The following is a 20,260-nucleotide window of genomic DNA, read 5'->3' as shown; positions in this document are numbered from 1 at the left end:
CCAAGGAGAGGCTGGGCTACCCAACTGCAGCTGGCCTTGGTGTGTGTGACTGTGTGAACATGTTAGGATGGAGACTTGGAATCCAGGAATCTCTGTGTTGCGTCTGTGCATTACCAGGCAGATGTGCTCCCTTCCTTACGTGGGATGTTCCTGGGACCTTAGAGCACTGGTAGCTTGTAGGGGACCTCTTGAGCTGTGGAAGCTGCAGTCACTGGTGTTTGCTGGGACAAACTAGGAGTAGGAAAGGGCAGGATGTCCTGACATCCTCCATCAAAGGGGCGATGGAAGATTGGGACCTCACTTCCTGAGTGAGAGAGAGGGGGGTGTGTGCACACGTGCATTACAAAATCATAATAAAAGATGTTATGGGGCTTTCCTAGTGTCTTTCTCTGTTCAATGGACATTGTCTGTCAAACGTAACCACACCATTCATAGAAGCCTTAGATCAACAGTTTAGCTATGCAAATTATTTTAATTATTTTTTGAAAAGAAAACAAACATTAAAATAGTGCTTTCTTCTTTAACATATCCTAGGAGTTGAAAACCGAGGGGTTCTGAGCAAACTGCTGGACAACTTGTCTTTGGATGCACCATGGAAATAAAAATCAAACCCCCCCACAAAAGTAACAAAGCAAATTAACTGATGGTGTTCATGCAAGTTTCTCCAAAGACTTGACAGTGCTGCATCTGTGAGTCGTGCCCTCCTGTGCTCTGTGTGTCCACCTCATGCACAACCCTGTGACACTGATTGTATGACGAGCTTGCCCAGATGTCCGTTGCATTCCTGTGAGGCTGTCAGTTTGCTGGTGGATTTGGGGAATGGACCTAGGCAAGGGCTTTCCTTGTCGAGAGTAGCAAGTGTTGAGACCTGCGGGTGCATGCGGGAGGCCGGAGTGGGAGCAGCCCCTCGCCAGGGCCCTGCTGCAGCCCCTGTCCTCATGGGTGGCAGTCAGGGCAGTGGGATTCATCCGAGGGACCCTCCCAAGTCCTCTGTGGCTCTGTGCTGGGACAAGGCATAAAGCTGCAGCAGGGGCAGTTGGCACTGCGGCTCTGGACGTGGTACCTGTGCCTGTGCTGTTTTCTTTGCTCCTTGCCTCTCCAGGAGAGCACCCGGGGCTTCCTCAGTGGGCCCTGGTGCATCCTATGCTGCTGTCTGATCTCCAGGGGTTCCTCTGTCGGTGGCCAGCACTCGGCTGCTGCAGGGTGCATAGAGTCATAGAATCAGAGAATAGTTAGGGTTGGAAAGGACCTTAAGATCACCAAGTTCCAACCCCCCTGCCATGGGCAGGGACACCTCACACTAAACCATCTCACCCAAGGCCTCCTCCAACCTGGCCCTGAACACTGCCAGGGATGGAGCATTCACAACCTCCCTGGGCAGCCCACTCCATGCATGCTTGTGCAATGGGCTGGCAGTTCACCAGGGTGAGGCTCCTGCATGGCCATGGCAGTTTAAAGACCCCTCATTGCCCTTCCGTGCCGTGTCTGTCCCCCGATGCAACCAGCTGCGAGGGGCTTCCTTGTGCTGGGATACATCTGTAGCTCGAGACAGCCACAGCGTGGTTACCCTGCGCAGCAAGCGCCCAAGTTAGAGCCCCAGCCACCTATCCCGAGCACAGTGGGGCCATGCAGCACCTCTGTCCCCCTCACCAGCCCCGCGCAGCCCCTCAGAGCCTTGTCTGGGAGGTGGTCACAGAGGTAACAGTGATACCCTGGCTGGGGGCTGGCAGCAGCTGGGGGTGCTCCAAGGCAACCGGAGGCACCTGCAGCACGGTGGGAAGGATTTCCTCCACCCCACAAATGCCATGAGGGTGTGCGGGTTATGATGGGGCTTGCCAAGTGGGGGGACCTCGCTGAGCCCTAAAACCCCTCTCCCATGGGATTTCTCCCTCTCATCTGCCCTCCCCAGATCTTACTCCTTTTCAGCACATGGTTGTGCTGCAGGGGGTTCTGTCTGGGTTTCCCTGAGCCCAGAACAGAGGCTATCCCTGCGCAGGTTAACTTTTGCTGCCGAGTTTCTGTCCCCCAATGACCGGATGGAAGCAGCTGCCGGTTGGTGGCAGGGCTTTGGGTGACGCTGAGGGCAGCAGTGCAGGACTCTGCTGAGGGGTTTGGACACTAAAGAAGATCTCTGAGCACAGGGCTGTGGGGGTGTCCAGCTGCCCCCCACATTGGCACCCAGCCCTCAGCCCTCCTCTTAAGGTGGGAGGATTCCACTCCTGGGCACAGTGGATGAATGCTGGGTACCGCTGCAGGACATAATGCCCCGGGCAAGGAGAGGGACTGCGGCTGTACCTCAGTCTTGATGTTCTTGTTGCTTCCTACCGTTGTGGCCCTTGGGGTATTGGGAAGGTTTGTGGGGAGGGGGCAACGCAGCCCAGCCTGGCCCATGGATGGGGCAGGATCTGCTGCACACTGACCGCACTGGGGTGCCTGGGTGGGGTGGATGCAGGTACTCACAGAAAGCCGATATTCCAGCAAGCAAAGGGTGGGATTTCCATGGGGGCTTCACTTCGTACTTTGGCTTAATGATGTCAGCGAATTGGTGAATGCAAGAGAATTGCTGTTGGTTTGTGGGTGGTTTCCAGGCCAACAGGGACAAGTTCAGCAAATACCTTCATGGCCGGTGTTTCTCGCCACACTGCAGTGAACTTTGTTAATCCAGTCTTGGAAGGACCGGGGTGGGAGGGCTGGGGCGGGGGGCAGAGGTTAAGAGGGGAACATAGTTCAGTTAGGATACAGTGAGGTGATGGCTCCTTGTGACTCAGAGCAAGTGCTCCCTTCAAGGGGACACGGTGGAAGGGAGGGAGAGCAACCTGCTGCCTCCCAGACCACAGGGCTGCTTGTGGCACCGGGCTCGGAGCTGCAGTCTCTGGCAGACCCAGGGAGCCTGAAGGAATCCATCGCTGAGTCTCATCTGGGGTTTTCTGGTGGTTTGGGGTTCTTTTTCTGTTTTTTTCTGTTATTTTTCACTACCGCCTTAGTTTGTGGCCTGTCTTTTTGTGGTTGGAAAGAGGAGTCTCGCTAGCAGGGTGGGTTGGTCGGATGGCCCCACGCATGATCGTGTGCTTCCCTCTTCTCTGTGTTGAACGGGATGCACTTCGCCTGATCTCCCAGAACAGAGACTTTGAACAATTTGTTGTTTATATGATGTATTTATTTTTACTTGTGTTTCATGTCATTTTTTAAAAAAAAATAATAAATTGTAAGTTGGTATAACAGCCTGGTGGCTCTCTTTTATTTGTTTTTGTAAAATACATGTCAAAATTAACCAGCTGGTGTGGTCTGAAGTGGAGCAGAGCTGGGTATGGGCATCTCTTCAAACCACAGGTGCCCAAGCCAGACAAGGAGCTGTGCCCTGCTGCCTCCAGTGGCATTTGGAATCCACTGGTCCCTCTGCAGCCGTCCAAGTGAGCACCCCACAGGCGCCTGCTCCCTGTGGAAGGGAGGGAGGCTGGGGGCGCGATGTCCATGGCAGGGCTGGATGCTGCTGGGTGTTGGAGAACCATCTATGGGAGCTCACCGTTTCCCTTCTCTGTCCTCTGCTGCTTATTACTGCTGCTGCTAACAATTGTCATGAAGGGCCAGGGGAAAACAGGGAGAATAAATACTCTGCAGGGTGTAAATAGCTTTGAGTCTCGGAGCCGGTGCGGGCTGCGTGCCCTGGCCCCAGCGTGCCCTGTGGGGAGCATGGAGGGGACTGGCAGGTTTGAGGTAGTAACAGCGAGGCGCTTTGTGCACGGGAAGCTGGAGGCGTCTCGGAGCTGATCCTGCGAGCGAGAAGGGCCCCGGGCGGAGCGGGGAGGGAGCAGCGGGCGGCCCCGGCTCCTCTGCCCCTCACTGGGGCTGGCGGTGCCGCCGCACCCGGCCGCCCTTGCTGTCCGGGGATGGGTGCTGCCACTTCTGGTGCCAGGCTTTCTGCCGCTGCCTCTCCTGCAGGCGCAGGGCGTTGCAGTAGACATCCAGGCTGGTGCCCGGTGCCCCCAGGGCCCGCGGGAAGCCCTTGTAGCCGGGGTGCAGGTCAGTGCGGGGCCGGGGGCTCTGGTGGGTCCCTCCCAGCTCGGCTCCCTTGCTCCGTTTGTAAGGTGACAGCTCCATGGCCTCGTGCCTGATGACGCGGAGGCTGTACCGGGTGAGGGGCCGGGAGAAGGAGCGCTCCATGGCCCGGCACTCGTAGGTGCCCGCGTCCTCCGGAGCCAGCTGCCGGATCAGCAGCCCCTGCTCCAGCACCGAGAAGTGCCCGTTGCTCCCGACCTGCGGCAACGGCAGAGCACCGTGGGTCAGTCCCCGGGACAGAGCCACCCCTGCGCCTCGTCCCACTGCCCCGTCCCCTCGTACCTCGCTCAGGTCCGCGTCCTCGCCGTGCCGCACCAGCCACCGCACGGTGGTCTGCGGGGAGCGCGCCAGGCACTCGAGGAAGGTTGAGTTCTTCTCCACCCCGAACACCAGCTTCTCCACAGCGGCCGTCCCTGTGCAGTGCGGGACAGGGCAGGGGAAGGGTGAGCACCCTGCACGGGAGCTGTGTGTGACAGGCGGGGAGGGAGGGAAGCACGGAGCACCCAGCACAGGCTCTGCGCTGGACGCTGGGGTCCCAGCACCATGCTGGCCCGGCACAGAGCTGGTGCCCGCACCGGGCTCCCCGGGGAGGCTGGGGCTGGTGCTCACCCTCTGCGGTGTCCTGGCACTGGCTGAGCGGGTCAGACTTTAGCACGTCCTGGCAGCGGGCACGCCTGTGGGGCAGCAGACAGGGCTGTGGGACCCCCTCATGCAGCAGCCAGGGGAGGAAGGAGGGCAGGGGGGGAGTAGGGGACTGGGCTGGTGGATAAAGCTTGCCCTTCCCTGCTCCAAACGCCATCCCTTTGCATGGGAGCAGCAGGGCTGGTGCGAGTTCCCATTCACCTCTTCTCGGTGAGCACGTGTGGGGAGCAGGTCCTGCTGTCCCAGGTGCAGTAAGGGTCCCTGGCCAAGCAGCAGTCGGTGCAGGTTTTGCCATAGAGCTCGCAGCGGTACAGGGAGAGCTGGATCAGCCCGTGAGTGCTGCTCACAAACAGCTCCTGCTGCTCAGGCAAGAACAGGACCAGTCAGCACCCGTGGCTGGGGACTAGGGCAAGCTGCGGAACCTGCTGTGCTGGGGTAGGGGCACTGGGAGGCAGGGGAAACGCGAGACAGAGACCCCCCAGGCTGCCCTGGCAGGATCCCATTCCCTAAACATGCAAACACTGGGGCCAAGGCACCCAGGCAGAGGGGCTGGGGCAGAAGGGGGGACTCACCCGCTTCAGTGACAGCTTCATGTCAAGGATGGGAGAAGGCACCTGGAGGGGAAGGAGAGGGTGCTGCAGCCTTGTGGGGATCTCCTGGGTACCCCAAGCCTGCCAGTGGGGCTGGGACCCTGGCCCCGGTCCCTGTTCCCAGTTCCTCCTGCTCCATATGAGCAGCCTGGGCTGGCTCTGCTCCATGTGCCCCTGCCTGCAGCCACACTTTCAAACTTGGGCTCAGCCCCCCCATTTCAGTTCAAGCTCTGGTGTGCACCCCTATGCCCCCAGGGACTGGATCGGGAGCTGGGAGATGACGTGGCTCCAGTGCTCCTGCTTCCCCTCCGTGGTAACTGCATGGGGTGCCACTGACAGGGAGGCAAGGGACCCAAGAGAGGCCAGTGACCTGCTGCAGGAGCTTGAAGGGAGGATGCCAAAGGGTGAAGGGTGGCTGCGTGGCCCAGCCCCAGCTTCCCGTACCTTAGTGACGCTGATCTCCTCCAGGCTGATCACCTCGGTGCCACGGCTCATGCCACCGGCCAGCCCCACCTTCAGGACTTTACCTTCATCTATGAAAGCAGCGGGAGAAGGAGCTGTCAGGGCCGGTGTGCCCTGCTGACAGCATCCCTGTGCTGACAGCATCCCTGTGCTGACTGCATCCCTGTGCTGACTGCATCCCTGTGCTGAGAGCATCCCTGTGCTGAGAGCATCCCTGTGCTGAGAGCATCCCTGTGCTGAGAGCATCCCTGTGCTGACTGCATCCCTGTGCTGAGAGCATCCCTGTGCTGAGAGCATCCCTGTGCTGAGAGCATCCCTGTGCTGAGAGCATCCCTGTGCTGAGAGCATCCCTGTGCTGACTGCATCCCTGTGCTGAGAGCATCCCTGTGCTGACTGCATCCCTGTGCTGAGAGCATCCCTGCGCTGACTGCATCCCTGTGCTGACAGCGTCCCTAGGGCTGTGTGAGCTCCCACCTGTGCCGAGGAAGAGCACGTCGTAGTGCCGGTTCTCCACCTCCAGCCTGTGCACCAGCAGGCGCCGCAGCCGGTAAGGAACGTTGACCCTGGCCAGGACGGGCTGGCGGCCCTGCGGGTACACGGGCTCCCACATCAGCTGGTGGGTGCGCATGAAGCTGATCACCTCGTCGGGGAAGTCCTTGGTGGACTGCAGCAGGGGGTCGTACGTCTCGCTGGGGCACTGCAGGGAGGCACGGAGGCTGCATCAGGGCCAGCCCACTCTGTCCTGCCCGCTCCCATCCTGCTCCCCAGCCCCTTACCGTGCCGGGGCGGGGGTAGGGGACACGGCCCTTGTATTCTACCCAGCGGTAGTCAAATCCTTCCTTGTGTGCGAAGGGGCCGCTGAAGGCAGCTCTCACAGCAGCCATGGAGTAGACGCAGACGGCAGAGCCGCTGAAGACACCGCTGCGGGGAGCGTGGGGCTGTCAGTGTCCCTGCTGCTCCACGGGGACACCCTTGAGCCCACCCAACTCCTGTCAGCCCTGGGGTTGTGCATGGAGTCCCTTTGGCACAGCCACTCCAACCTGGGAAACTGCTGTCGGTGCCAACACCAAGCCTGGTGGCTTGGCAGATGGATTGGTGAGCCAGCAGCAGGGAAAGCAGTGACTTGGCTGGTGGCGCTTCCTCTGCCAGCTGGGTGCCACTCTTGCCCTTCTGCCCATCCAGGACTCCCCACCTCCCCATGGAGCAGCACTAGCGAGGGGCTGGTGGTCTGCACTGCCCCAGGTAGGGGGTAGCACAGCCCTGCTCACCTGGAGACCGTGAAGAGCCCAAAGACGAGGGGGTTCTGGGGGTCCCGGGTGCGCAGGAGGAAAACATCCTCTGCAACAAGAGGGATGGATGTGAGGCACGGGAGCTGGAGCACCAGTCCAGGGGATGCAGTGGGCATTCTCAGGGCCAGTCCCACCTCCCTGCGGCATGGCAGGAGGAGCAGCCATGGCCGTGCTGCTCCGGCTGCAGGCTGGGCTGTGCACTCACCGAGCTGGTCAAAGTGTGTCTCGGTGCCGTGGGGCCCGGGGATGGAGCACACCAGGCGGGCCTTGAGGAACGTGCTCCAGCGGTTGATGAGGCTGTGCTTCCCTCCAACGTCATTCTGCGGCACCAACAGCCAGGCTCAGCCCTCTCTGAGCCTCCCCCACACCTCCCGCTCCTCCATCCCCATAGCAGGTCACCCCCAGCCCTGAGCCCTCTGCACTTTGTCACCCTCATGTCCTGCTGTTGGACCCGGCTTGGGCCAGAGGAGGTGAATCCCACTGGGGGGACACCCAGCCATGGCCTGCTGGCCTCTGGTGACTGACCTTGCAGACCCGGGCCACCCTGGCATGGATGTGCCGCCTCTCCCACTGCCCAGCTTCCATGGCTGTCTCACGGAAGAAGATGTAGACCTTGTCATCATGCGGGTTGTAGGTATCAGGGATGGCGTAGGCACCGACGAATGCGGGCTCTGCAGGGGGAAGGAACAGCACAACGTGTCCCTGTGTCCTGATCTGACCCTGTGGTACTGCCCTTGGGAGTGGTGTGAGATGCTGAGGGTGCGGAGGGAGCCCCATGGAGCCCCGTGGCAGAGCCCCATTCCTGCTGCTCAGGCTGCAGAGCGTGTGCTGGAGCTTGACTCCCACCAGAGGCTTCATCGGTGCCTCCCCCCAGAGAGGTGAAGAGAACCAGACCACTGAGCTCGGGGCCCAGAGCTGGCCCCAGCCTCTCCCCAGCAGGCAGGAGAGCCCCCGTGGCCCCTGTTCCTACCATGTAGCCAGTGGTCCTGGTTCTGCTCTGTCCGGATGTAGCTCTGCTCGGCCCCATGGACCCAGGTCCGGAAGAAGGCAGCGCTGCTGCCCATGAAGTCACTGGAGGTACCAGAATACAGCTCCCCATCTGTGGGTCAGAGGGGTGCTGGGTGGGTTGGGTGCCACTGATGGAGGTTCCCTGGCAGGACTCCCCTGGGCGCAGGGAGGGTGGAGGTCGCAGAGCCTGGCTGGGAGCATCCTCTGGACCCGTGACCCAGCACAGCTGCTGCGTGGCCCTTCCTCAGTGCTGGTACAAGGTGGGCAGGCTGCTGCTGCTGCTGCTGCACTCCCCATGTGTGCGCTGCTGCACCTCCACCTGCACTTGTGATTCTGTGCAGGAACCACGAGGTCACGAGCCGGGCCAGGAGCAGGCTCTGTGGGATGGCTCCTCTTGCCCGCACACACTTGGGCACCAGCCCAGGACCACAGCAGGAGCAGGCACTGCTCAGACCATTCCCAGCACTCCCACCTTCAGCATCCTCTTCTCCCCTCTCTTACCCACAAGGAGCCCTGTGAAGGGTTCATGGGGGCTGTACGGGCACCGTCCTCGCCCCGATTCCAAGGAGTGAGTCACCAACCGCATGGTGGGAGCTCCGGGAGCCTGCCAGAGCCAAAGGGGAGGTGTCAGCCATGGGGGAAGCTGGAACCAAGCTGGGTATGTGGAGAAGAGCTGGAAGCGCTCAGCTCTGATGAGCAGGTCCCTTGAGAGGGCTGCCACGACCTGGTGCTTTCCCCATGGAGAGCACCCTGGCACTGCCACACCAGGGCTGCTTCTTGCCACGCTCAGCAAGGACACATAAGTGCCAGGGACCACCAGGCTGGCTCCCCTGGCTCCAGGGCTCCCTGTACCCCCCACTTGCTGAAAGGGGGGTCTCAATGGGTATGGCTCTGGTCAGGGTGTCCCTCACCTTCCCCCGGGCTCCCAGCTGGATGAAGGCACAGACGGGCTGGTAGGAGCCGGTCCCGCAGGCGAACACGTGGGTCCTGTTGAAGGGCTGGAGGAGGCGGATGAAGTTGGCACACTCCGTCTGCGCGAGGGGAGATGTTTGTTATCGGGCTGAGCCCAGGCATGGGCGCTCATGCCCAGCTCCATGGTGTGTCTGCTCGGGATGCAGGAGCCCGGCCAGGTCTTGCCCTGGCAGCTGGCAAGCTGAGCTGAATTCTGGCCGGCTCAACAACCTTCTGTCAGGCAGAGCGCAGGGCTCCGTTATGGGGTGATGCTGGTGTTTAATACTCAGGGTAAGCTGCTTACCTCCACATTCTTCCCAGCCAGCTGGCAATGCTCGACCTGCTCCCGGGAGGCTGGCCAGAAAATCTGCAACACAAAGACCCCAGGATGCAGCCCTGCTTTCCTTGACCAGAGGCACTGATGGGAACGCGCTTGGCCAAAGGGGCCAGGCTTAGGCACACGGTGAGGGGCTGCTCTGCAATGGCTCTGTGTCCCCAGGGCCTGGCTGAGCTTGGCAGGCAGCCTGCAAACAGGCTCAAAGGGAATCTGGCACAGGGTCAGAGCTGGGTGGGCCACGGCACGCCCGGCAGTGGGCAGGAGATCCTGGATCCCAGCCCATGGGAACGCCAGGCTGCAGCGCCTTAATGGGCTTTGCTTTTGTCGGGCTGGAGCGGCGCACCCGGCAGCAGGATGTCTTGGGATGACATTAGTGGTCCCGCTGCTGGAGCTCCTGCAGCAGCAGCAGGGATAGGTGGGATAACAGGGCTCTGGGCACTGCCCTTGCACCGCACCCAGGTCCGCCCAGGTCTCCTGGCCCTGGCCCTCCCCGGCGTCGGCCCGTCCCAGCGGGGCTCAGCACCGCCAGGGATGGGTTGACCCCACTGATTGAGGCATCCTGGTGTAAATGTGTCCCTGGTGACCTTAGAGCAGCCCAGCTCCGAGCACATCCACCTCCACGCCCCGGCATGGAACCAGGAGCGGCTCCCGGGGAGGAAGGGGCCAGCACCGACCTTCTCAGGCTCCCTGCTGGGATGGTCCAGGTGGAGCAGGAAGATGTGGTTTTTCGCTCCCACCATCAGCCAGGCCATGTCTTCATCCACCAAAAGGGCTTGGAAATCCATCCCGTCCCCTGAGGCCAGCAACAGGCGAGAGCTGTTGGATTTCAGCAGATCTGTGGAGCACATTGTGGGGCAAAGAGAAACCCACCCATGAGCAACACAAGAAGCAGCCAGAGGCCCTGTGCTGCCCCTGTCCAGGACAGCTCTGGCTACCCACGTCTGCCCAAGGGCATCCAACTTTCCAGCCAATGCCCTAGCAAAAACCCACCACCTCGGTACCCCAAAGCTCATGAAGCCTCCTCCCATGAGCCTACCTGGGGGAAACAGCGAGTCACCCCTGCAAAGAGGAAAACTGTGCTGAACATGCTCTGGGCTGGTTTGCAGGGTTGGGGCCCAAGGAGCCCAGGCTCCATTTCAGAGGAGCTCTTGGAGTCCTAAAGCCTCTGCACCCTGAAACCATGGAGAGAGGGCTAAGAAGAGAGGAGAATTGCTTGCTGTAACTCTGAGCATGCTTCCCTGGGCTTCAGAACAGAAGAGTTTACATAAAAAATGGGGCTTGGCTATCCTCTGGGGCAAAGCATCCTCCAAGGGAAGGCTATGTGCCATCACAGCCCAATCAGGACACCTTCCCTCGCCCACCCCGAGGCTCTTTAGTGTGCCATGGACCTAGCTCCATGTGGAGCAGAGGCATGGCGGTGGGAAAGGCTCTGCTGCTCAGGCTGTAGCCCCTCCTGTGCAGCAGCCTGAGGTGGCCAGCATGGCCCCTCCAGCACAGTTGCAGGCACGTGGGTGTGAGAGAGGCACAATAAGCTCTTGTCTCCTGTTAACCCCTCCTGAAACAACATCTGTGGGGCTGTGATGTGCAGCACCAGGTTTGGGGCTGGCTGCTGGGGTGAGCATCCCCCAGTACCGCCACGGCGACTGCTGCACCGGACATGGGATCACAGCAGCTGCCATCCCAGGGATAAAGGCAGGGGAGGCCAGCAGGGAGGTTGGACCTTACAGCTTCTAGAAGTCACAGCACGCTGCTTTCCTCTTCAAAAGTGTCAGGGTACAGCTAGGGACAGGCTGGCTATGCTGGCAAGGCTGCTCTTGCCTTTGGTGCTGTGCAGGAAAAGGTGCAAACACGGGGACATGGAGACAGACTGCTGCTGGATGGGAGGTGGAGCATGGCTGGAAAGCCCAGGGTGATCCCTAAGAGCCAGTCTGAGAGATGACCCGAAACCGTGTGGCCTGGAGCAGTGTGTCAGAGCACAGGGGGGGATGCTCTCAAGGGGAGCGGTGCCGGCCAGGTGATGGGTCACGGGTGGACGTGCGGGCCCGGGTGCAGGTGGGGTGGACGTGGGTACGGGCACGGCTCCATCCGAGGGGAACCGGCTGACCCGGAGGCTGCGTCTCTCTTCCTTCCACCCCGTTTCCAGGGCAGAGGGGAAACGGGGCCAGTGCCTGCGGGCTGGAAATGCCACTGACGTCTGCTGCTCCCTGCGGGGGAAGGACCTGCCGGGCCGCGGGCAGCAGGCAGGGATCGCTGCCCGGATCCGCTGCAGCCAGGCTTGCTCCCAGCTGGCGCTTCCTTCTCCCCTTCCTCCCGGGTCAGGCTCCAGTTACCGTGGGACACAAACCCCCCTCTGCCAGGAGCTGCTCCCGGCTGCCTCAGAGAGCTCCTGGCCCTCCTCCTGTCCCCGCAACTGTTGTGCACAGCCCCACTTCATCCCCCCTACCCTTGGGTGCCGCAGGGCTCTCCTCTGGGTGCCGTGGGTAAAGGGCAGCACATTTCCAAGCCATTTCCCACCAGCTGAACGGGGTTAACAGCTGAATTCCTGTCCGTGCCTGTGGGCCATTGTCACTGCTGGGTCCCAAGCAGGCTGCTGTGCATCGCGCCCTCCCGTGATGGCCAACACTGCCGGCACCTGCCCAATCCAGGGGGAAATGTTGGGCAAATCATCGGGAAGTTGAGTGTGGGTGGGAGGGAAGGCCAATGGGTGCAGTGAAGTAGATCTGCCTTAATCATGAGGACAAGGTCAGGCAGGATGACAAAGGAGCCCTCCCTGCTGCCGTGATAGTCCACGGGAAGGTCCAGGGAGGAGTTGCTACCTGGCACTAGCACCATGAGCCCTCTGGCAGGGTTAATGACAATGAGGATCTGAGCCTGACTCTGTGGCAGTTCTGCTCCCTCACCAAGGGGATGTCACACATAAGGCATTTGATCCAAACCCCAACCTCAAGGCAGGGAACCAGGCGGTCTCTGCAGCAGCTGCACGGTGGCTAAACCGATGGGTGAGCACAGAGAAACATCCTCTCCTTTGTGTTCATTGTCTCCCAAGGCCACGGTGTTTTTGTTTATTGTCAGGACCACTGTAACCTCCTTGTCCCATCCATCATCTCCGCCTGCCCCTCAGCTACAGCATCCTCCGTGCAGGGCGACCCTGGGCTTCCTGGGGTCACAGCCCGGCTGTGCTGCAGAGCTGTCCTCTCCCCTTCCCCCAGGCACCACACGGGGCAGATCACGAAGGACATCCCCAAAGCCAGGGGAAAGCTTGGTGCTAAACCTGGCTCCAGCCTCTCACTGCTGTTGGCTGATAAGAGACGTGCCAGTGCAGCTTGGTGCTGATAACCAGAGACCCACCGGCCACTTGCTGCATAGAGATGGCTGCTGGGTGCTGCCCGGCTGGGCTGGCTGCAGATCAGAGGCTGGCAGAAGACCCATTTGCCAGCTCCTAGCTGTGCCTGCCCTGGTCACTGCAGTAAGAGGAGCTGGGAGGCATGCTGTGGGCTCACTGCATAGCTGCACTGCTCCATGGCCTTGGAAAAGAGAGGCTCGGCTCCGGGCAGCACCAGGGCTGACCCAGCCTGACCCAGAGCACCCGGAGGCTGCCTTTCACAGGCAGTGGTTGCTGGTGTGCTATTATAAAACTCCCTGGCAGGGTGGGAGCCACTGCTGTTGTTCCTGGCCCCGTGCCCCATGCCCCATCCTTCCTTTGCTCTCCCAGCCTTCGGTGCTGTCATTTCCTCCTCTCAAGCCTCTTGCATCTTCTCCTCCGGCCCCACCAAGGGCTCTGCCTGCCTCCCCCATGCTGGGATCTGAGGGTAAGGCTGATCCTGTAGATGCACTCTCAAAGGCCTCCTTTTATTTATTTATTTTAGGGGGTTTTAAACCTAAACTTCTCAAGGCATTGTGTCCTTGAACCTGCCCTGTGCTGTCCGTGAGTCACATCCCCTGCCATTGTTCACGTTGTCCTTGAGCCCTCCTGATGCTGGGAGCTTCCTCTTCTGCCTCTGCCCAAGACTTAAGGGCTTTTGGCATGTCTGGCCCCAGCACACTGTGGGGCTTTGAAGTCAGCAGTCCCTCTGTGCTCCTGCAGCCTTGCTCTGCCTCCTTTGGCTCCAAGGAAAGGCAGACCCTGCACAGTGTTTCCAGTCTGGGCTATCAGCAGGGTCAGCTCCTTGCAGGGATATCCTGCATCCCTGGGAGGTCCAGCTCTCTTCAGCAGCAAGCTGGGGGCATCAATCACCTCTCTGGCTGGAGAGCAGCTTCTCAGGGTGATGGAGCAGGCAGAGAGGATGGCATCAGAGCTTTGAGTGCAATAGCCTTGGAAAAGCTGCACTGCAACCACACAGCTTGGAGAAGGGCTGGTTGAGCACTGGGGATGTGCTGAGCTGCCTGCCCTCCAAAGCAAGTTGCTCTTTTTCACACAGGAGAAGCTGGAAGCAGGTAAATTGGCCAAGCCTGTGCTGCAGGTCCAAGGCAGGGTGACCAGCTGCAGAGCTCTGCTCCAACTGCTCAGGTCATTCCCCTGCAGAGACCCTTTCCCTAGAAGCTCCCTTTCTGCACATCTCTGCTGGGCTGTGCAGTGTGCTCCCAGTCAGTCTGCTCTTGTTGCACCTTCAGATCACTGATAGCAGCCCCTCCTTTGCATCAGCAACCTCTGCCTCCCCTGAAGAGCTCCTAATCTCAACAGGCAAGACAGATGCAGGGGAGAAGGGTAAAGTGCAGCAGAGAAATGATGGAAAGGAGGGCAGGAAAGGAGAGGTAAAGGCAGGAGGGCTGTGCTGGGGCAGGGCTGTGCTGGTGGGAGGCAGGGGAAGGGGCCAGCAGCACTGCCTGGGGCTCAGTGTCCCCACTGCACTGTGAGCATGAAGAGAGGGGACGTTCCCCTGGGGCTGCCCAGGTCAGCTCCAGTCCAGGACACACCAGAAAATGCCCAGAGTGAGTCTGAGCAGAAGGAGACATCCCTTCTGGTCCCCATGTTGTGGCAGACCAGGGCAGGGGATTCCCTGCTCAGCACCCTTCTCTGATGCCAGCAGCATCCTCAGGTGCTCTGATGCCACAGCACCAGCAGCATCCTCAGGTGCTGTGCTTGGAGCTGCATCCATAAAACATCCCAAGGGCCCAACATGTGGAGATGTTGCAGCCGCAGCAGCAGGGTTACCTCCTGCTTGGCTGCCCCCTTCGCTCCCTGCCTATAGAAAGCTCTCCCAGCCCTCCTAAGCAGGATGCAGACCCCAAGGACACCCATCTGGGCAGCCCCCTTACCTTTGTAGGCGAGACGAAGGCGCGGGGCATGCTGCTTCCATGCCTTGCTGCTGCCCAGCTGCTGCAGGAGGAGGCAGAGCAGGAGTGCGGCGAGGGGCAGGCTGCGGCGAGGTGCAGGATGCATTCTGGTGCTCAGCAGTGGGAAGGGGACAGACACCTCGTCCTCACAGCACCATGGTCCAGCGCTGAGATGCCACCTCCGCTGCCAGCTGCAAGCAGAGAAGGGGGAAGGCTGCACTGTGGTGGGCTGTGTGCTTGTGAGGACCCCCAGCCCACCGGCCCCTGGCTGCAGAGGGTGCTGCAGGGACGGTGAGTGATGGTGTGTGACGAGGCACAGCCTGCGGACCCTGCGGCACCCACCGCAAGGGCCTGTCAGCGGTTATCAGAGCAGAGCACCCGCAGGGCTCCGGAAGACAAGGCTTGTCTGGAGGAGCTCCTGCAGCCCGAACTGGCTGGGCTGGGAGGGAAAGCAGGGCCAAGGAGGCGGGTGTCTCGCTGGCTGGGCTGTCCTTGCAGCCTCAGCGGTCACCCATGGCCCTGGCCGGGTGAGGAGCATTCCTGAACACCTCCATCGCTGTGAGCTGTGCTGGTGGTCCCTATGGGACACCCTGCACCCTCCTCCTCTGAGAGCTGTGGGTACCGTGGCTGCGAGACCCATGCACCGGCTGTACTGGCTGCCACCCAGGATGTCCAGCACGTTTCATGTGCAGGGACTCCAGAGGACCAGCTATTACAGCCTGCCCAGGGAAGGTGCCGTGTGAGGCTGGCGTGCCCATGGCATGTGGTGCTCGGGAGGGTTTGGATGCGAGCATCCTGGGGGTGACTGATGTGAGGGAAGCGGTGAGGAGTGCCTGGGGAGCAGTACACACTCCAGCAGGCTCTCAGGGCTTGACCAGAGCCTGATGAGGGATCCCAAATATTCACCATAGCTCAGCATGGGGTTAAATCTTGCCCTTCTGACTGAAGGGGGAGTTAAAGTTTGGAGCACTGTCCATAAATACCACTTCTGTGATCCCTTCAGCATCAGCCACGGCTCTGTGTGTACAGGATACATCACTCTGGCCGGCAGCTCTGGTCACCGCAGACCTCTCTGAGGCCACCAGCATCCGCTGGCTCTGGGATGCTGCAGGCAGGAAGGACTCTCTTACATTCACACTCCCACAGGGATGTGCAGGGTTTCACAGCCTCCTCCGCCAGCTCCCACACCTCCTGTGGGGAGCAGGGCCAGCCTGCCAGCAATCTGCAGTTAATTCAGGCAATTTAGGTGCTTTTCCCTGCTTATAAACGTCCCGGACCCTAACTGGCAGCTGTGAGTAACTCCCCCTCTTGCTGCGTATTAAGTTCTCCCAGTTTTATGGCTGAAAGATTTTAAATGAGCTTTTTGGCTCATTCCTGGCCGGAGGCTCTTGGCTCTGGGAGCAGGGGATTTCTGCCATCCGGTGGAGGGCTGTAGGCGGGATGGTGCAGCCAAGCCTCTCCAGCTGCCTTGGTCCCTGCCTTCCACAAGAAGGAGCACTCACTCTGCTTAGGACTCAGAGTCTTAAGGTTTCTCCCCGTGCCGGCAGACAGGGAGAAGGCAGCAGCCCCTTGGCATAGCTCCTCTCCTGCCCATTCCCTGCCCTTGCTGCTGCCTTGCTTTCACTCTGGCCAGCACAGCCTGCTGCTGCTCCCATCCAGGAGACCTGGCACCGCAGCGGACCTGGACACGGCCTCAGGGTGGTGGCTGTGCTGTTTTCTGTCTCTTTAGATTGACTCCAGAGGAGGGGGCTTCCCAGGTAGGAGCCCCGTCAGCCACGCTGGGGACCCGCTGACAGGGAGTGCTGCCCTCATTTCCCTCCCAAACACCTTCCCAGTGGCTTTCCTGTGCTGGGGATGCTCCGGCACTTTCAGCTCTTCCCCACACTCAGCTGCCTGCAGTGGAGCCTCCCAGACCCGTCCTGCAGACCCGCAGCCATGCCCTGAGCCCTGCAATCCCAGGGGTCATCGCAAGGATGTGCCTGGGATTTGGCAGGGATGTTTCTTCCTCACCAGTGTGCATTGGGTTGCTGAAGGACTTGGGGAAACCGCTGGCCTCTAATTGCAGCTTTCTATAAATGGAGTAGGGCCTGTGCTAGGCTTAGGTTTGAGCTAAGCCAGCCCTGGAGGAACCTTCCATGACCCAGAGCTCCAGGGGATGCCGGGGTGGGTTGGGATTCTGAGGATGGCAGGCAGGGCACTGCTGCTGCCTCAGGACACACGTGCATGGCCACCGGGTGAGCTCTAAGGATGCTTCACATGCCTGCAGCAGGGGCTGGGGCAGTGGGGCAGGCACGCAGGCCACATACAGCTGGGTTACACCAGCACTCCGGCTCCTCACCCTGCCACAGGCAGGTTTGATGGTGGCAGGAGCCGCAGCCACACACAGGAGGAACCCTGAGCCTTGGCAGAGCTTGGCTGCAGGGTCGGGGATGGTGAGGATTATGCTGGAGGGGCTTGCGGTGGACAAGGGAAGACAAGCTGTCAGAGGATGACTTCAGTGAGAAAGGCTTCCCCTGTGTGTCATTCTTTCACCAAGACTTCGGGGCTCCCCTGGGTCATGCCCAGGCAGCAGTGAGGGGCTTGGCACATCCTTCTCCTGATGCACAGCCAAAATCCCAGCCTCAGCATCCCTCGCTGCGTGAAGTCAGAGCGGGGACACTGGGGGAACCCGCGGTGGGGCCACGGCCCCTGCTGTAAACCTCTGCCCAAATCTGCCTGGAGGTGAAGGGCTTGGCAGAGGCAGAGTTTACACTGAGAGGGGGAGCACGGGTGTCTGCTGGATGGAAACAAGCTGTAGATTATGAATCCAGGGTTAAATTAAACACTCCCGACAGCTTTAAATAATCAACTGTCCAGAGCAGCAACTATTTCCATCTCGGTTTGGAAAGGGAAGTGCTGATGAGGGCAGGCTGCTGGGCAAGGGGATGTCTGAGGGTGAAGGTTTCATACCCCGGGCACCACAGGGTGTGAGGAGGGGGGAACATGGGTGATTGCAGCCCTGTTTTGGGGGGGGGCAGCAGTCATCAGGAGCGTCTTGCTGTAGGTGACATGGGTGCTGACACTGCGGCACCGGGCTGACTTTGTGCCAAGAGTCTACCAGATGGCCTGGTCCCAGTGGTCATCCTTTGGCCCTCCCCTCCCACTGGCAACCTGCACAAGGCCAACAGGTTTAAGGCTCCGGGCTGTCACCTCGAGTCACCATTTCATGGCATGGTGCTGAACTTTATCTTTGAAGACAAAGTCCACTGGAAGGTCTTGCCTTAGACTGAGCAACAGAGAAAAGACAAATCCCTCCTGTCTGGGACATGAGGGTATGGGAGGGAATTGTTCATCCGTGAAAGCATCGATTTCCTCCTGACAACACCTATTTGGACAGTGCAAACCAGCCCCAATTTCAGAGGGGGAAGGGCCCGGCAGTGGATTTATCAGGCTGTGGATTATCTCCCAGGAGGGAAGAGCACGCTGAACTCGAGCTCTGCAGCGACCCTGCGGCACTGAGAGCAGCCCCCGCGCTGCCTCCCTGCCCGGCGCAGCTCGCCATGTGCTCCGGCACTCTCACAGGCCCCGATTGTGTCCCAGCTAATCCCCACACGCCATTTGCAGCCTAGTGCCTTCTTCAGTTACACTGCGGGGCTGGCGGGGCCACGGGCAGGGGGTGAAATGTGGCCCCAGCAGCTGGGGGACCTCAAGGGAGAGGAGCCGGAGGGAGGAGAGGAGCTGCGCCCCGTGCCAGCATTCAGCCACAGGGGATGGAGACACTGCGCTAGGACCTGAGCTGAGGAGGGAGCTGAGACCCTCTCCACCTTCCCGAGCACCCAGGTCTGGCTCCTGCTCCCCATGCTCTTGAGGCTGTCCTGTCTTCCCCAGCACAAGCCCTGTGTGCAGGCGGTTCCCTCTCTGACACTTTTGGGAGCTGGGATGAACGAGTCTCGCCCCAGTAAAGGGGCAAGGAGGTCCAGCAGCCAAAACAGCCCTATCCCGCAGTCTCCTCTCCCATCCCTTCCCACAGCTCAGCCCGATGCCCACCCCTGCGCACACACCTGGTGCACACCGCATGGTCCGTACTGTGTGAGCGCGGGGCCACATGTGCAGGGAGCGTGCACAGCTGGAGCTGTTGGCGTGTGCCTTGGTGTGCACCCTTGCCTGTGGCTGTCGCTCATCCCAAAGCCCCTCCTGCCCCCATGCCTGCCCCTGCAGGCACAGAACTCTGCCTGAGGGCCCGGCTGGGATGGGGCTGCTCCGCTCCATCCCGCGCCGGATGATGGATGCTCCGGCAGCTGCACCAGAGCAGCTGTCGTCCTTCTCCTGCCGGGGGGACAAAGGCACCAGGGTGAGCCCCCAGCTCCCTCCTGCCTTCCCTAGCGCTGCCTGGCTGGGGCAGGACCGGCACCGGGGACTCTGCAGCGCTGAGCTGGTTGTGGGAGGGGGATGTGATGCTCCTGCAGTGTAACACCAGAGCTGGGGCCGCACAAACCGACACCAGAGCTCAGAGGGCTTGGGGGCACCACGGTGTGTCCTGTGAAAAGGCAGTTCCAGCAAATCCCGCAGTGACACAGGTCAACGTGCCCATGCAGAGCCCCAGGGATGGGAGGGATGGGGGGGAGCAGATTTTGGAGGGTCTGAACAGAGGAAATGAAGAACAGCAGCAGGAGGCTGAGGCTGCTCAAGCAAGTTTCTCTGCTATCAGTCGGCAAAGCTGGCCAGCAGACTCCCTTCCAACCGGGACATCTCCTGACAGCCTCTTACGCTCCCACCTCCAGAGATTAAAGCCCATGGTCACAATCAGCCCCAGCTCACCCTTCCTTGCCAACCAGCACTGCCAAAGCGTGCCAAGCACCGTGAGTGGGGAGGAACGAGTCCTGGCTGCTGCTGGCACACTGCAGCCCATCAGCGCATCACTCCTGCCAGGCTCCTCACTAATGGTACCGGTGATAATGGTGATGGGACAGGGACAGCTCTGTGTCTGTGTGTTGTCAGGGGGACCTCACTGCCTGTGCTGACACTTCAGAGCTCTGTCTGGGACCATATCCTTTGAAAGCAAACGGGGAATTGCCAAGCCCAAAGCTGGCCAGGATATTAATAACTGTTTATGAAGGGATAAGGAGCTGGCTTCACTTAACATCCTGCTAATCCCTTTCTCGGGAGGCCGCTGGCTCAGGCCCTACCTTTCCCTTGCTACCGAGGGAGGTGAAGCCTGCTCTGATTTGGCTCCCTGGTGTCAGGCTGGGAAGGTGGCCCAGCGGCTGGGCTTGTCTCACTGCACAGTCATGGACATGATGATGGACATGGTGAGGGGCTGGGCTGGCCCATGCTGTCGGACAGTGCTTCCTACAGGGCTTTTTGGTGCTCCTGAATGTGGTGCTTGAGCCAGGCAGTGCCAGCTGAGAAATCTCTGTCGTTCCTGCCTCTGATTCACCCCAAGGACATCCAGCATCAGGGAGGCAGCAAGTCCAGAGGCAAATTCAGAGGAAGACGCTGAAGATGCTGGGCTCCTCCGCAGACAAAGCAGGAGGTCAGGGAGGTGGGACAAGTGTGCAGCAAGCATGTCTCATGCTGGGCAGCAGCCGTACAGCTCAGTCCAGCCAGAATGCATAGGATCACAGAACCACAGAACAGTTTGGGCTGGAAGGGACCTTCAAAAGTCACCTAGT

At 60.3% G+C, this 20,260-nt stretch overlaps 2 protein-coding genes across 5 annotated transcripts in view; one reads left to right on the top strand and one right to left on the bottom strand.

Moving 5' to 3' along the window:
• RAD54L2 (RAD54 like 2) overlaps window positions 1-640 on the top strand; it is a 45,829-nt gene extending 45,189 nt beyond the window's left edge. Inside the window, exon 22 of the mRNA XM_062610180.1 lies at window positions 535-640. Within this exon, the coding sequence (XP_062466164.1) occupies window positions 535-602 (68 nt within the window). The 3' untranslated portion in view covers window positions 603-640. The remainder of the gene's footprint in view (window positions 1-534) is intronic.
• Window positions 641-3,135: 2,495 nt separating this feature from the next.
• Window positions 3,136-20,260, bottom strand: part of LOC134159356 (semaphorin-3D-like) — a 30,433-nt gene continuing 13,308 nt past the window's right edge. For 3 of the 4 annotated variants that reach the window (XM_062610174.1, XM_062610173.1, XM_062610175.1), the window contains 17 exons: window positions 14,592-14,800; window positions 10,010-10,170; window positions 9,303-9,365; window positions 8,959-9,078; window positions 8,549-8,651; window positions 8,010-8,138; window positions 7,565-7,710; window positions 7,245-7,359; window positions 7,019-7,088; window positions 6,527-6,671; window positions 6,225-6,447; window positions 5,733-5,821; window positions 5,271-5,312; window positions 4,900-5,057; window positions 4,666-4,730; window positions 4,339-4,469; window positions 3,136-4,254 (listed from right to left, as the gene is read on the bottom strand). In XM_062610174.1, the coding sequence (XP_062466158.1) occupies window positions 3,838-4,254; window positions 4,339-4,469; window positions 4,666-4,730; window positions 4,900-5,057; window positions 5,271-5,312; window positions 5,733-5,821; window positions 6,225-6,447; window positions 6,527-6,671; window positions 7,019-7,088; window positions 7,245-7,359; window positions 7,565-7,710; window positions 8,010-8,138; window positions 8,549-8,651; window positions 8,959-9,078; window positions 9,303-9,365; window positions 10,010-10,170; window positions 14,592-14,800 (2,386 nt within the window). In that variant the 3' untranslated portion in view covers window positions 3,136-3,837. Of the gene's footprint in view, window positions 4,255-4,338; window positions 4,470-4,665; window positions 4,731-4,899; window positions 5,058-5,270; window positions 5,313-5,732; window positions 5,822-6,224; window positions 6,448-6,526; window positions 6,672-7,018; window positions 7,089-7,244; window positions 7,360-7,564; window positions 7,711-8,009; window positions 8,139-8,548; window positions 8,652-8,958; window positions 9,079-9,302; window positions 9,366-10,009; window positions 10,171-14,591; window positions 14,801-14,951; window positions 15,056-20,260 lie in introns of those variants that run through there. The other variant, XM_062610176.1, reaches the window with a different exon arrangement.

Source organism: Pezoporus occidentalis, unplaced genomic scaffold (genome assembly GCF_034315485.1).
Source record: "Pezoporus occidentalis ecotype Australia unplaced genomic scaffold, CSIRO_AGI_Poc_V1 ctg145, whole genome shotgun sequence".
In the NCBI taxonomy this organism is placed as follows: domain Eukaryota; kingdom Metazoa; phylum Chordata; class Aves; order Psittaciformes; family Psittacidae; genus Pezoporus; species Pezoporus occidentalis.
This window is presented reverse-complemented; position numbering and strand designations above follow the sequence as displayed.